Source organism: Phoenix dactylifera, chromosome 3, assembly GCF_009389715.1.
Source record: "Phoenix dactylifera cultivar Barhee BC4 chromosome 3, palm_55x_up_171113_PBpolish2nd_filt_p, whole genome shotgun sequence".
Taxonomy (NCBI): Eukaryota; Viridiplantae; Streptophyta; class Magnoliopsida; order Arecales; family Arecaceae; genus Phoenix; species Phoenix dactylifera.
In genome coordinates this window covers 8,397,185-8,410,633 of record NC_052394.1, presented here as the reverse complement: position 1 = coordinate 8,410,633, position 13,449 = coordinate 8,397,185, and the positions used below count along the sequence as shown (strand labels likewise).

General features: G+C 40.3%; 3 protein-coding genes across 4 annotated transcripts in view; 2 read left to right on the top strand and 1 right to left on the bottom strand.

Moving 5' to 3' along the window:
* The window catches only part of LOC103700956 (cation-chloride cotransporter 1-like), a 29,550-nt gene extending 26,781 nt beyond the window's left edge, over nt 1-2,769 (bottom strand). For both annotated transcript variants that reach the window (XM_008782859.3, XM_008782860.4), the window contains exons 1-2: nt 2,590-2,769; nt 817-985 (exon numbers count right to left, since the gene is read on the bottom strand). In XM_008782859.3, the coding sequence (XP_008781081.1) occupies nt 817-956 (140 nt within the window). In that variant the 5' untranslated portion in view covers nt 957-985; nt 2,590-2,769. The remainder of the gene's footprint in view (nt 1-816; nt 986-2,589) is intronic.
* A 2,386-nt stretch (nt 2,770-5,155) lies between these two features.
* LOC103700955 lies at nt 5,156-6,453 on the top strand. The gene has a single exon (XM_008782858.4). The coding sequence runs from the start codon at nt 5,232-5,234 to the stop codon at nt 5,742-5,744; it is 513 nt and encodes a 170-aa protein (XP_008781080.2). The 5' UTR covers nt 5,156-5,231; the 3' UTR covers nt 5,745-6,453.
* Nucleotides 6,454-8,615: 2,162 nt separating this feature from the next.
* On the top strand, nt 8,616-9,227 carry LOC103701130. The gene has a single exon (XM_008783104.4). It carries the CDS (start codon nt 8,616-8,618, stop codon nt 9,225-9,227), a length of 612 nt encoding a protein of 203 aa, XP_008781326.2.
* Nucleotides 9,228-13,449: the final 4,222 nt, after the last annotated feature.

Below are 13,449 nucleotides of genomic sequence, written 5' to 3'. Positions count from 1 at the left end.
TATGTGAAGGAGCATTAGTGCTCTACGAGGAATTCTTTTTGTCACACTGTACTATGGGAGAAAGAAGCCAAAAATCAGAACAACCCACTGAGATAATTCAAGATTATTGTGACGAAATTTTACATAGTCATGCCTTGAGGAGTTTAGGTGATAATTTTTTTAAAATTAATTAGAAAACTAATAGAAAATAAAACCCAGGAAGCTCTAAACCTGTTATTCTTCAGCATTCTACATCAGCAGAGAGATGTACACTGTATTAGAACAGAAATAGCACTGACAACCCTCAACCACATGGATTGGCACCATCTACATAATCATCAATGGGTATTGATAATCCCTTAGTTGCAAGTTCGAAACCTTTAAAATGGGAGTCTTAACTTTTTAAATTTTTGGATATAGATATGAAAGACTAGAAGGTCAAAGGATCGATACCAGTCACTCAGTAAGGACTAGCAAGGCACCCTGGTGATACAAGCATGTTTCCAGAAAAGATCAGTACCGTGAATTTTCATGAGGTCATGTTATAAGTAATGCGGGTGGGTTTTGTAAAAAATTAACGAACTGCAGAGGAACTCTCCTCCATCATATAGTGATTTGGCCTGATATACTAATATCCTTATTATATGCCACTTCTTCTTTAAGCAGTCTACAGTGAACAAGCACACAGACTATATGATGGGAAAAAGCTCCAACAACAGCCTCTAATGAATGACACAGAAACTACTATTGGAATTTGGCAGGAGATTGAAACCTTATAATTTAAAAGAAGTATGTCAAATGTATGTGAATCAAACATCTTGGATGCAGAGAACTTACTTCAGTGGGATCTCTGGCGGTATAGGCTCTATGGAAGACATCTGAAGCACAGCTTGATCATGGGTGACAACTGGTGTATATCGCCGCCCACTTTGTGAATGTGTTTCCTGATTTGCACTTTCCATTTCCCCATTCTCCATGATCAAGTTTTTGTATGGCTAGATAGGAACTATATTACAAGTAACTGAGCAAATCAGAACTAATAAATGACTTTCCAAAGTACAAACTTCATTGTCGCATCACATAAATAGTGAAGATGAAGACCACATACTAATTTATTAGAAAGAAATCCAACTCTTGGATATTAAGCAACAAGAGGGCATGAAATTTTACATAAAAAACCCAAACTGAATAAACTTGTCAATAGAATTGGAAGGAAAACAATGAGGTGCAGACATAAAGACCAGCAAAAATAAAAACTAATGAATGCCTCATTAAAAGCATGTGCATAAGAGGGTTAGGAAAGAAAAATGGGTAAAGCACTGAGCAGGAAAAAGAAATGCAGTCAATTATAAATAAAGATCAAATTCCTGTAACAAAAAATAAAGATCATGTCATAATTATGAACAGTAAAACATTGTCATAATTAAACCTTAGCTTAAAACAATCTCTCAAGCAACCCAGATAAAAATCTTTACACGCATATAAGACGATCATCATAACAAATGCCACTGGTTAAAGGGAAATACACCATATGCAGACTACCAAAAACATTAAAACTAAAACATAAAATCTACTTATATGTCAAAACCCCAAAAATGGAACCATATATAGCCAAAGTTGTCTTCTGAAAACAAGATAACAATAGTATACATACAAATCATGGAACATACAAATCATGGAACATACAAATCATGGAACATACACATCATGGAACATACAAATGACAACAAAAAACAAAGAGCGATAACTGGAAAGAAACTAAAGGATATCAATTCTCAACATAAATGGACAAAATTCCTGCAGCAACACTTGTATATAAATGCAAATTAAACAGACACCACATCACAAGTTCAATGGGTAACAAGAAAATCCCAGATCTTCTCCTACAACAATAGGCAAGCTGAAATTTCATGTCATCACTCTAGCCTAACCAAAGAATATTGCAGCAGATATCTGTATCCATATACCGAATTCCTTCAATCACAAATTCCCTTACAGCAAGATATGCTCAAAAATCTTCAGTTTAACACCAGAAAGATCTAAGAAACAACCCACCGAGCCATAATATCTCTATAGAATCAACACCACGCACCTATATAAATTTAAGTTCATGAATCAGAGTACGATCTATACTGAACTTCAAATCTAATTAACGCAGAGGATCTATGCTGAATTGCAAATCCAATTAACGCAGATGATCATAACTACACAGAAATTTCTAAAATCCCATCAGAAACCAAGTCACAAAATCATCGAAACTAACATTCAAAACAGGGAGAGATGTACTCCTTGGTCTCAGTGAAAAACTTCAAAAAATCACATGTTAAAGATTCTCTTCTCAGGGACTCGCCAAAGAATAGATCGAACTAAATCCCTGCAGAACGACAGAAGTGAACACTAAAAGATCGAATGACCCACATCAAAAACCCTCGATCCGATTATATAAACCCCAGAGAGATCGAAGACACCCGCTTGGAGCCCAGATCAAGATCTAAAGACAGAGAAGAAGATGAAAGGGCAAGAAAGAATTCATTCCCGGAAACCCTAATCTTAGAAGCGAGCTTCTTGGGGCTCCATAAGAGTAGAAAGAGTTGGAGATCCAGCCCACACCTTTAGAGAAGCGAGGGCCGCGGGGCCTACGGCGGCGTTCGGACGGATCCAGTCGATGAGAGCGGTGGATATAGAGTAGATTCCGACGAGATCGCGGTCGAATGCTGCGTCCTCGATGTCAGCGCACCGGCGGAAGAAGGGGAGAAAGAGAAAGAGAGGCAAAGACGAAGAAAGAGAAGAACGGTAAACGGGCAGGGTGATGTAGGTGAGGTACACACGGGACCGTGTCCTGAGACCGGTCTCACCCGCTGGATGGACGCCACGTATCCCAACCTCAGGTGGGGCCCTCGTATCGTTTGGCCACGGTTTAGATATTCTGGAGAATGACTGCGGATCAGGCGAAATACCCGCTTGGAAACAAGATTTTCAGGTGAATATTTATGCGGGATTTTAGATCTGCGATCTAGCTTTGTTTGGGAATTGGGAGGCATCTTTAACTGCCCGACGAGGCTCCGCGAGTCCGCATAAAAATTCGTTTGCCAGCGTCGGTGCCTGCAAGGCGGAGTCGGTGAGGCACCGAAGTCTGAGATTGGGAAGAAGCATTCCCGCCGTGTGCTATCCCAGATATCACCATCTTATAAGCGCTTCATCAGTGTAGTTGCAGTTTGAAACATTTTGTGCAAAGGCCAGCTTATCTTTGGCCAATATTCGTACAAAGATTAGCAACTGCTAAGCAATTGAAGATTAACTTAATTGTTTGCCAATTGGGTTTAAACTGCTATTCTGGACTTGCATTCAAGGAAAATTTTTTAATGGTTCCCTAAGAGTATTTTTGCATGCTTGGTATTGGTTTTGAAAAATTAAGATGTTCAGAAAAATGAATTTCTTTTCAGCTGTTTGAATGATGAGAAACCAAATAGCGTAAACATGAGCTTCCGAAGTTTAAAAATCTTTTTTTAGATTTTCTTTTCTTTTCTTTTTTTTCTGGCACTTGTCAAAATAATCAAACATACTCTAATGGATGAGCACATTATATATGGATTTTTTTGGAGATACATTTATAGATTCTTACTTTTGATATACATTTAGTCTCTGCATCGCGAAAACTTCAAACCATAAGCCTCTTACTTTTTAATTTTAGATCTACCAAGAAAGTTTAGCATAACTTTCATTCATAACACCGTAGTTTGAAATTATAAGACTATACGGGAAGCCTCGTTAGTGGTAAAATATTGCAAGAATTTAGAACTAGATATCTAGGGAAAATTTTTAAAGTACACTATGGCCAATTAAACATATATCATGAAAAGGATCAGTATAAAGCCAAATGCGTGTGAAAGGATTTGAAGACACCTAAGAAGACAAATAGGTTACTCATGCCTTTTCAGTAGTACAACTTCTTTCCCTTGATATATAAGATGTCTCGAAACTTCTTAAGACATTTATGATCACCTTTTCTGAAAACATTCATCACATAGCTTCTCACAATTAGAGAATTTGAGGCCTCTTCCAAGTACTTCCATATCCCTCGTTCTACGAGACTCCTATTCCAACAATGTGGGTTATGAGGATAATTATTCATAGTCCTTTTTACTCAAGAGTTTCCATTGACTTGGGAAGGATCATGTACTTGCTATAGCCAAGCTTCCAAATAGGACCAAAATGTAAACCATGGTATCATCACCTGGTTTATTGATGGTTAGTTCCTCTCCTTGTCATAATACATGACATATATGTTAGGTAATAGCCCTTTTCTTCACTTCCCGTATGTACCTTCTTTTTCACCTCACTCCATCTTCATTGCATGCATCCGTAATGAAAATTTCTAATCTTTAGATGAATGCACTGTGGTTGCTCGTGCTCTTAGGATGAAAGAAACAAAAGAAATGCACTCACCAGAAATAAAGATGTATTATGCCTCTTGCATGCAACTAAAGTAGATGTTAATCTAGTATATGCAAAAATCTCATAGTTAAGCTAACCCTAAAGCTTCTTGCTTCAAGCGCTTCCATATTTTACCTTAGATCATTTTAGTAATATATAGCAACCAAAAATTAGAATCAGAATTGAAATGAATTTAAATGGAAATCAAAATGACCATATCCCAACATGTTTGGTTCATGACGAGAATCAAAATCAGAATCAGAACAAGAATCGAACTTATTTAACCTATTTAAAATATGCTTAATATGTTTCTAACCTATTTAACCCAATATGCTCAATCTACTTTATCTATTTAATTATATAGATCGAATCAAATTATCTATTTAATTAAAAAATTAAATTTAAATTTAAAATTTTATTTTTTTTAAATAAATAGATTGAATCTGAAGCGGTGAATTTTGGTCCAACCAGCATCCAACCCGATCCCAACCTCCAAGTAATATTAGAGTTTGGCTGACCGTCGGTCTCTCCACTCAAGAAGATACGGAAAAAGGCAAAGTCAAATCGCGTCCGTCCTCGGTCGTCAGCAGAGCGAAGGTTCATCTCGTCCGCGGTCTTACCACCAACTTTTCCTCCTCTCGCCACGCGCCGATCTCACCGGATTTTTCCTCTCTTTCCTCCCCACCACAATAAATACTTTCCCCTCGTCTCCAAACTCCCAACCCAAGCTCTCATCGTCACAGTTAAAGATTAGAGTTTTTCCTTGAGAAGAAAGCCTGAGAGTAGAGACTACTAGCGCATCGTCTTCGACGATATCCATGGGCAACCACGGCTCATGCATCCGGCGGAGCACCAGACCGCGCACGGCCAAGGTGGTGGACGCCGAGGGGAATCTCCGGCGAGTCGAGATTCCCGCCGGCGTGGCGGATCTGATGCTGGAGGCCCCCGGTCACGTGGTGGCGCATGCAGAGGAGGTGGTGAGGACGCGACGGGTGTCCGGTTTGCGGGCCGAGGAGGAGCTGCGGCCCGAGGAGGTGTACCTGCTGCTGCCGGTGGACCGGATCGGGTCCAGGATCTCCGACCAGCAGATCGCGATCGCGATCGGCGCCGTCGAAGGTGGGAGGAGGTGGAGGAGGAAGGGGAAGAAGGGGAAGCAGGGATGTGGGTATGGGAGCCGGGTATTCCCGGCGGTAGCCGGTGAAGACGCGGAGAGGGGAGGGGAGGAGAACGGGTTGTCTAAGGAGGGGAAGGTTGCCGGTTTTCCTGGTCAACGGATTGGTGGTCACCGGCAGTGGAGGCCGGTGCTTGACACCATCCACGAATCCAATTAGGGTTTGTTTTGGTTTCTCATGTTTACACCGTCACACCATCAGATGCACCAAGAGCATGGATATTTCATGAAAGGCTAGCTCCCATCATGTTCAATGTTTCAGAACCTGAGAGCTCCATTAGATTATCAATCCAACTGTCGATCCAAAAGTATATGTTTTGATCGGATATATCCAAAATCTGCAAATTCCACAAATCTATGCAACCCGTTGACCTAAGTTGGTCAATCGCATGGCTCATTTGGATTAGCTATTTAAAAAACACTAAAATGTGAAAAATAAAATGTATATTATTATTTTATCTTTTAGGATTAGAGTTTGATTTCAGCCATGTCAAGAGCTTACCATCTAAGTCCAAATTCTTTCATTATTTTTGCCACTATATATTAGTTGCATGACATGTTTAGTAAAAGATATCAGTGAACATTCTTTATATTGCAAGCATAGGTTGTAAAATATTATAATTTTTTGTAAGACAGATATTTCATATATAATAAAGTTATACATTTATATACTTTAAAAATATATCTATATTATGTAAATATTTATTTATTGTAATATCATAGGTCAATGGATTGAACATGGTTAATACAACCTTAAATCACAATCTCATGGCTTGGAGAGAAAAACAGAACAACAACTAAACAAGTTTCAGAAAATTAGTATAACCTTCTACTCATACTAAAAAAGAAAAGAAATATATTAGATCTACCAACATATGCAAATAACTGCGCAATTAAAATTATGTACAAATTCTAATATCTAATTGAGATGTTCAAGTTAACATTTACCATGTCAAATGTTAACATCAAATGCAAAATTTTGTAATGCACGCAAACTCATTACAAGTTTTAACCTATGAAAAAAGAGTGATCATGTGTGACATGCTTGATTGTTGTTCTTTAATATTCTTGAAAAAGATCCCTTGTTTTAGGAGCATCATCCTTGCATAGACATTCATATTCTTCTGTACAATCATTGAATTGATGGTAGAACTTTGAATCTGTCAAAAAATTGGGAGGAATTGGTCCATAAAGTTAGCTCGTGGACTGTAATTAATGCATGCATACTTATATTTTAAGTATGCTTTGTCGTATATTAAAAGACTATTTTCTAGTCCTCCTACTACAATCCCTTTTTCCATTTTTATTCCTAGCTAAAAACAACACATGTAGCCTTGGCTTTTGAAAACCAATTAAAATGCTATAGTTAACCAATGATCAAAATACTGGTTAGTCGAGTTAATATATCCAAGGGACAGCTAAAAATGCTCATCAGAAAGTTTACAAAAATACAACTGGAGTTCTAATAATTAAAGCTAATTAATTAGTTTCAGCTCCATGCAATTTCAATTATCAATTCTTTATGAGCTTATTCATTAGTTTTGGCACGTAATTGATGGTTTGCCCCACCTACATACATTAAAACAATTGTCTATCTCTTTGCAAAGCTAACCCAAATTTCTTCTATAAAATTACATCAAAGGGGCTAGACATCCAATGGCGACATGACAATCCATTTCCTCACGATATTACGCATACGAAGAGTCTACAACATTAAAGAAGCCGTCAAACTTGCGTTCTCTAAAATCCCTCGCTAGATTTTAATATTCTAAAACTGTAGCAACTGTGTGACTGACAGCTTCTCGCGATCCTACCCACCACTAAAGCTCTACTTGCTTCTTCTTGGCACCTCCTTCTCCATGAGTGATGCAAGATACGCTGCATATTAGTATCATTTTATTACTATATTGGTACGTCTAATACAGAGATTCATTCGGCATACTAAGTGCCGGTATGTCCTCCGTACTGCATATTAATATTGAACCAGTACGGTAAAATACCCTTTGTACCATCTGGTTTTGTATGGTATAGCATACCATGAAGTGATACATTTTGGATGCCAAAAACATGCATCCAAATGATAGCATTCACATCCAACACCCAAGCTTCTTTCGAGAAATTCTTTTCTGATTGGAATAGAACAGTGACATTTATTTTCTATCTCAACAATTTAATGGGAATTGATTGCTATAGTATTGTTCTCTAAATAGAATTGATATGCAAAGTCTTCCCCCATACTCGACTTGGTTAGATCCACCATGATGGAAGAATCATCGGCACACCGGACTCAACAATCAGACGAACAGGATCATCCAGAAACAATGAAGAAGCTAAAGGAATCCATCAAGTGGAATTCATGCACAGTAGCACGTCGTTCTCATGCCACCTGGACAAATTTCCAAAGGCAAAATGGACACGACAAACTGCGGTCCGCTCCCGCTCCACGGCCTCTGAGCACGCTCTGGGACTCGCGGGTCAGATACGGGATCCGTGTGGAAACCGATCGCCGACTGCGTTTTTTTAGCAATGGACGGGTCTGCAGTCCAACAGCAAACATCGCATCAGCCATTGTCCAGACGACACGTACCTCACTTGACACGACCACGACATCGTGGGCCAATCTTGGCATCCGTCCCTCTCACGAGTCCACCGCGTCCACAGCTAAAAGGAGGAGCAGTTCAGCGAACCGCTTCCCCTACCTCACCAAGTTAAAAATCCGACCAACTTAAAAAAAAAAAAAAGGCAGCGGTTCAGGCTGTGAGTCACGGACCCAGCAGCCAATTCATTCAACCAGAAGCTGCCACGTAAAAAAAAGACCACAACTTGGCAGCATCTAATTGGATGAATTCAGTGTTCGTTGAGTGGTCGGCATACCTAGACTAAACCCACACGCTCGTTCAACGCACATCCTTGATCACTTCAAATTTGAACTCCCGGCGGTGCCCGCACGCTCCTAACCACCGCTCCCTCCTCATATTCCCCCTTGCCCCCTCCATTGCACCACCTTGGCTTACCTTCCGCTCGTCCTCCCATGGGAAACTTCGTTTCCTGCCAGGCACCGGATGGCGGCGGCGGCGGCGGCGGCGGTGGCGGCGGTGGCGGGAAGGTCGTGCTCTCCGACGGCACGGTCCAGGAGTTCGATCGCCCGATCTCTGTGGCGGAGCTCATGCTCGAGCACCCGAGGCAGTTTGTGGTTGACATGCAGTCGCTCTCTGCCGGCGCCACCAGGATGGCACCGTTGCCGGCCGACCACACGCTGGACCCCGATAAGGCCTACCTCATGCTCCCCATGACACGCGGGAGGCTGCCGGCCGACGAGGCCCGAAGGATCCTGTCGCTGGCTCGATCGGTGCTGCGGTCACGATCTCCGCCATCTTTGGCTAAGAGCCTTAGCCTAGTTCTTGGCATTTGCATGGCAGGTGTTGCTGCGAAAGAAAAGGAGGAGATGGCCGAGGGAAACGATGATGACCAATTGATGGAGAGAGAGGAGAACGTTGGAGGGGCCGAATGGTCGCCGGAGGTCTTCGGGGCTGAGCCGGAGTTTCTGATCAGCAGCCAGTTTTCAACCAAGGGGTGGAAGCCAAGTCTACGTACCATAGAGGAGAAGGCCTTGGTGAGGAAGGTGTCTCACTGGTTGTTCTGAAGGCACCACCGAGTTGACCCGGCCCGTTAGCCACGTTTATATGGTTCATAGGGTTATGTACGTAGAATGAAGAAATATACCTGTTCTGAGAGTACTTTGAGCGATGTATAGAGCAAAGAAATGGTCTCTGCTTATTATGCCTGTTTCGATGCTCATATCACGACCTTTCTAAGCTATAAAAATTAGGAGTCAGTGTTTGCGGCTTGAGATAAGCCTATTAGTTGATAATTTCTGTGCAGGTGCTATATTACAATTAAATGACATCCATATTGGTAAAATAGTAACAATGAAGGTACAAACTATGCAGGTGATATATCTATTATGTCCTGCCGCATGGGCTAAATTGCATTGTATTTTCTCACTGTACAATGGAGCAAATCTGAACGCATGGAGAACCTCAGCAGATCAACCGGAATCTAATCTTAATTCCAAGTTCTTGTGCTTTTTTTTTTTTATCCTTTTTAGCAAACTTGATTTCAGTAGTTGATGGATATGGAAGAAAACTCATGCGCCTGAAAGAAATTTCTTCCAAGAGAACTCTTCTGAAGCCATAAGGGTTTGCTCATGTCAAATTCTCTACAGAATGGCTCGATGGGCTAAGCAGAGTATAAGTGGCAGACGGTAAATAAGCCGAACAGAGTAATAAATGCCTCGAATGTCCAAAAATTTCTTTCATACAAAGATATCAGCAGCTAGCAATAAGCCATACAAACTCGTGAATAAGAGAGGACTTGGAGAGGAGGAATAATAGCAGGACATTGGCATCGAAATCCCCCTAAATCTTTCCAGGAAATCAGTAAGGCAAATCAGGAAAAGATTAATAGTAGCTACCCGATGATATCTGACAAGAAGGAACCAAGAAACAAAGTTCAGCTGCCAAATGTTTGAGCTTGAAACAGTGTTGCCCACTATTCCTAGATTTCTATAAGTTTATTTGACATTTATAGCAGCGTGCAAATGAATTACCAAATAAATTCATACACTGGCTTCCAAGTTCCCTTCAATATCAAAACATAAACTTCTTGATTCAGGTTTCAGGATACAAGTTTGCATTCATTCACATGCAACAATATTGATGTAAGGTTGACTACTAGAGTTGCAGGCCGAGTATTTGGATGCAGGTTGAGAGGGTGAGCCTAAATCAAGACATTTAATGGAGTGGAACTCAAGAGAAGTGGTTGTCTAGCAGCTACCACTCCCTAAAATATAGAAAGAATAGTAGCACTATATATCCATAATATAGGAGTAGGTAAAAGAATGGTAACTCTCATATATATCAATAATAGCCAATCTACCACAAACTAGCAAGAATAAGTGTCAAAACTGAATAGAAACACCTATCCTAGTAGCAACTTCCAAGTAATAGATTATATACCTTAGAGGAGGACTTCTTAATTAGTTATCGCCCTTCTCTGAGTGAACAATATTTCAGTAGTCAAATTCCTTAAAAGTTCAAGACAGTAGAAACCACTACTTCTCTATCCTTTCTGATTTGAACTAGTGGCACGCTCTTGCATTTGTCCAGCCGAGGCCCCTCCCATCTAAAAAAGGGACCAACAGGAGCAGACATAATTGTGGCCCAAGAATCTAACTTTGCTTGCACTTTTACCACTGTATATGTTATTATATAAGTATTCCTTTGCATCTTAGATTGCTCCAAATAAGTATTAAAAAACTCTTCTAATAATAAGACTAGGTCAAGTATTTTGGTTGCTCTTTAGTCTCCAATAAGGTTCGGCATGCCCAAACCACTATGTGGGCCAGACCCAATTTCAACGTATGATTACATGCACAAGCATGAGCATGTTCAGAGAGATTCCTAGACCAAGACCATGGCTATATTCAGGATGATGTAGCTTGTTGTATTAGCAAAAGACCCATGTGATGCACTTGAACACATTATAATTCTTACTGGAAGAACCCATTTGAATGAAAATTAGGCATGTTGACTGGTGAAATTTTAGTTTTCAGCAATTCAAGTGGACCTATCACACTTAACCCACCCTCAAGTGTGTGAATTGTGGCTCTTTCCAATGATGCCACCCCTTTGCTTAGCAAGCAAAGGTTATTGGTTCAACCCTTAGATGGTTCATCTCCAATTATCTAAGGATTCTAAGCCTCGAAAATTGTAATGGCTAGTGGATCTCCCTCCCCACTCTCTCTCTCTCAGTTTAAATATGTTTGTTAAGCCCCATTAAGTGAGACCCTATCAAAACAAATTGGATAGAAAGATGTATTGAGTTTGGAAATGATATGGAAGAAATCCTATGCATTTTACAACACAATTTATTTCAAACATGGATTTATGCTTAGTTCAAAAAAATTATGGTGAGCACTCTAGATACCTTAATTTGACAAGTTCCTTTCTTTTCATCATGGGAGCAAACATCCATGTCTGGTTTGTCTAAAGTTCAGTAATAACTGTTACAAAGATAAATGTAAACAAACATAGTCAAGACCTTCCCAAACTCTAGATACTATTCCATCATTATCCTTATTAATCATCATATAATATTAAATGTTTATAGCTAAGTTTGCAAATGGCTCAGGTTGCCTTGTAAACCAATCTAGTCCTAACTCGATTGGACCTGATCCAAGCCACGAATCAGGATAGGGTCAAAATTTGGACTCATTAAAAACCAGGTTGAGTGTGGGTTTTGTAATTTATAACGAGACTCGGCCAGAAAAAAAGAAACCGAGACTACGGGCCTTGCTAAAAATAAAACCTTTGGACATGCATACAACATTTTCTGTGCAAAATTGCAAGGATTGTACTCATTGGATTATCAACAGGTTGGGGCTGGACTTTAAAGCGCGTGCAGTTAGATAGCATTTGCATGGACTTCATTAGGCCGAAACCACCGTCTTGCGGCATCTTCCATTAACTTCTCTCCATGCAAATCTGTTCACAGAGCACAAAAATCATCAGAACCAGCACAAGTCAGCCAAATAATGCGGATGTCCGCAATTAAAATCACTCTTGCAAGTTGGAAGAATTATGCAAATGGACAACAAGAAAACATGAAAAGAGCGACACAATATAATTTAACATCAAAAACGCCTTTGAAGAACGAAGTTCCAATATATCAGTAATTCTTTACTAACTAAAAGGAGCACAATATCACTGATTATAAGCTAATAAGAGTTCTATAACAGAACCCCATGACGTAAAACAACGGCTTTTCGCACCATGACAGCCGAAAGAATTTCACGGGAACGGGCTAGAAGAGGCTAACAATCTCCACGTATCGACCCAAAAGCCGTAGCAAACACACGATGCCCTAAACCCCAAATCTCGAAACTCTTGACACAGAATCCTCTCGAAATCCGTACCTGCTGCTGTCTGGAATCCGTGGATCTCCGCTCGGGACCGAATCCCCGGATAAACCCTATATTGGGAGGGAGAGAAGGGAAATCGCAACGATTGAGGGGGCGGGGGAGGAAAGAAGAGTTCGGACGTGGCCCCACCTACAGAAAGAGATTCCGACAGAAAGAGCCGGAAAAGGCTGCGCACGAAGGGGGCTGAATCCGTACAGTCAGCCCGCCGAAAAAGCCTCGCGGTCCCGCCGATGGTTTCCCGCGCACCAGTGCAGCCCACCCGCTCGCCCACTAGGCAAAGAAGCCAATCCCATGTCTCCTCCTTCTTGAGAGTCAAAATCTTTTTTTTCATAACATCCTCTTAAATACCAAGGCCCTAGGCCTCTTCATATGAAATAGGTTCTAGCTCATCACCAATAATAGGAACATAGCAATAAGTCATAGAAGAATAATTTCAATCTCCATATCTATCAACTAGTTTCATCTTCCTCTTGCTTCCCTACAAGGTATTTTCTTTAAGTAACTTAATATCTTCTTCTTCTCTAACTATTTAGTTTTTTCTGTAGAATATATTAATGTATATATGAATTTTCTATGGACTTTTGTGAGTATGTAAAGTAGGCAAAGATGAATAAGGCTCCAGCTGTTGAGCTAAAAAAGATTGAGCCGGAGAAGAGAAAAAAGGTTCCCCGGTTTTTGTGGCAGAAACATCCTTATTAGATGCACGGTCCTCATCAGCAGTTGATCTAAAATCATTAATAGGGAAATGAGACCTATTAGAAGACCACCAAGAAGAGCTCTCATCAAAAATATGTTTGGAGATGTAATTCTTCATTATCTCAGAATTAATTCATCTCCAACCTTTTCTAGCCTTATCATAACCAAGAAAAATGCATTTGACAAA

Coding starts and splice junctions, on each gene's coding strand:
- LOC103700955 (XM_008782858.4), top strand. CDS start 5,232: ATGGGCAACCACGGCTCATGCATCCGGCGGAGCACCAGACCGCGCACG.
- LOC103701130 (XM_008783104.4), top strand. CDS start 8,616: ATGGGAAACTTCGTTTCCTGCCAGGCACCGGATGGCGGCGGCGGCGGC.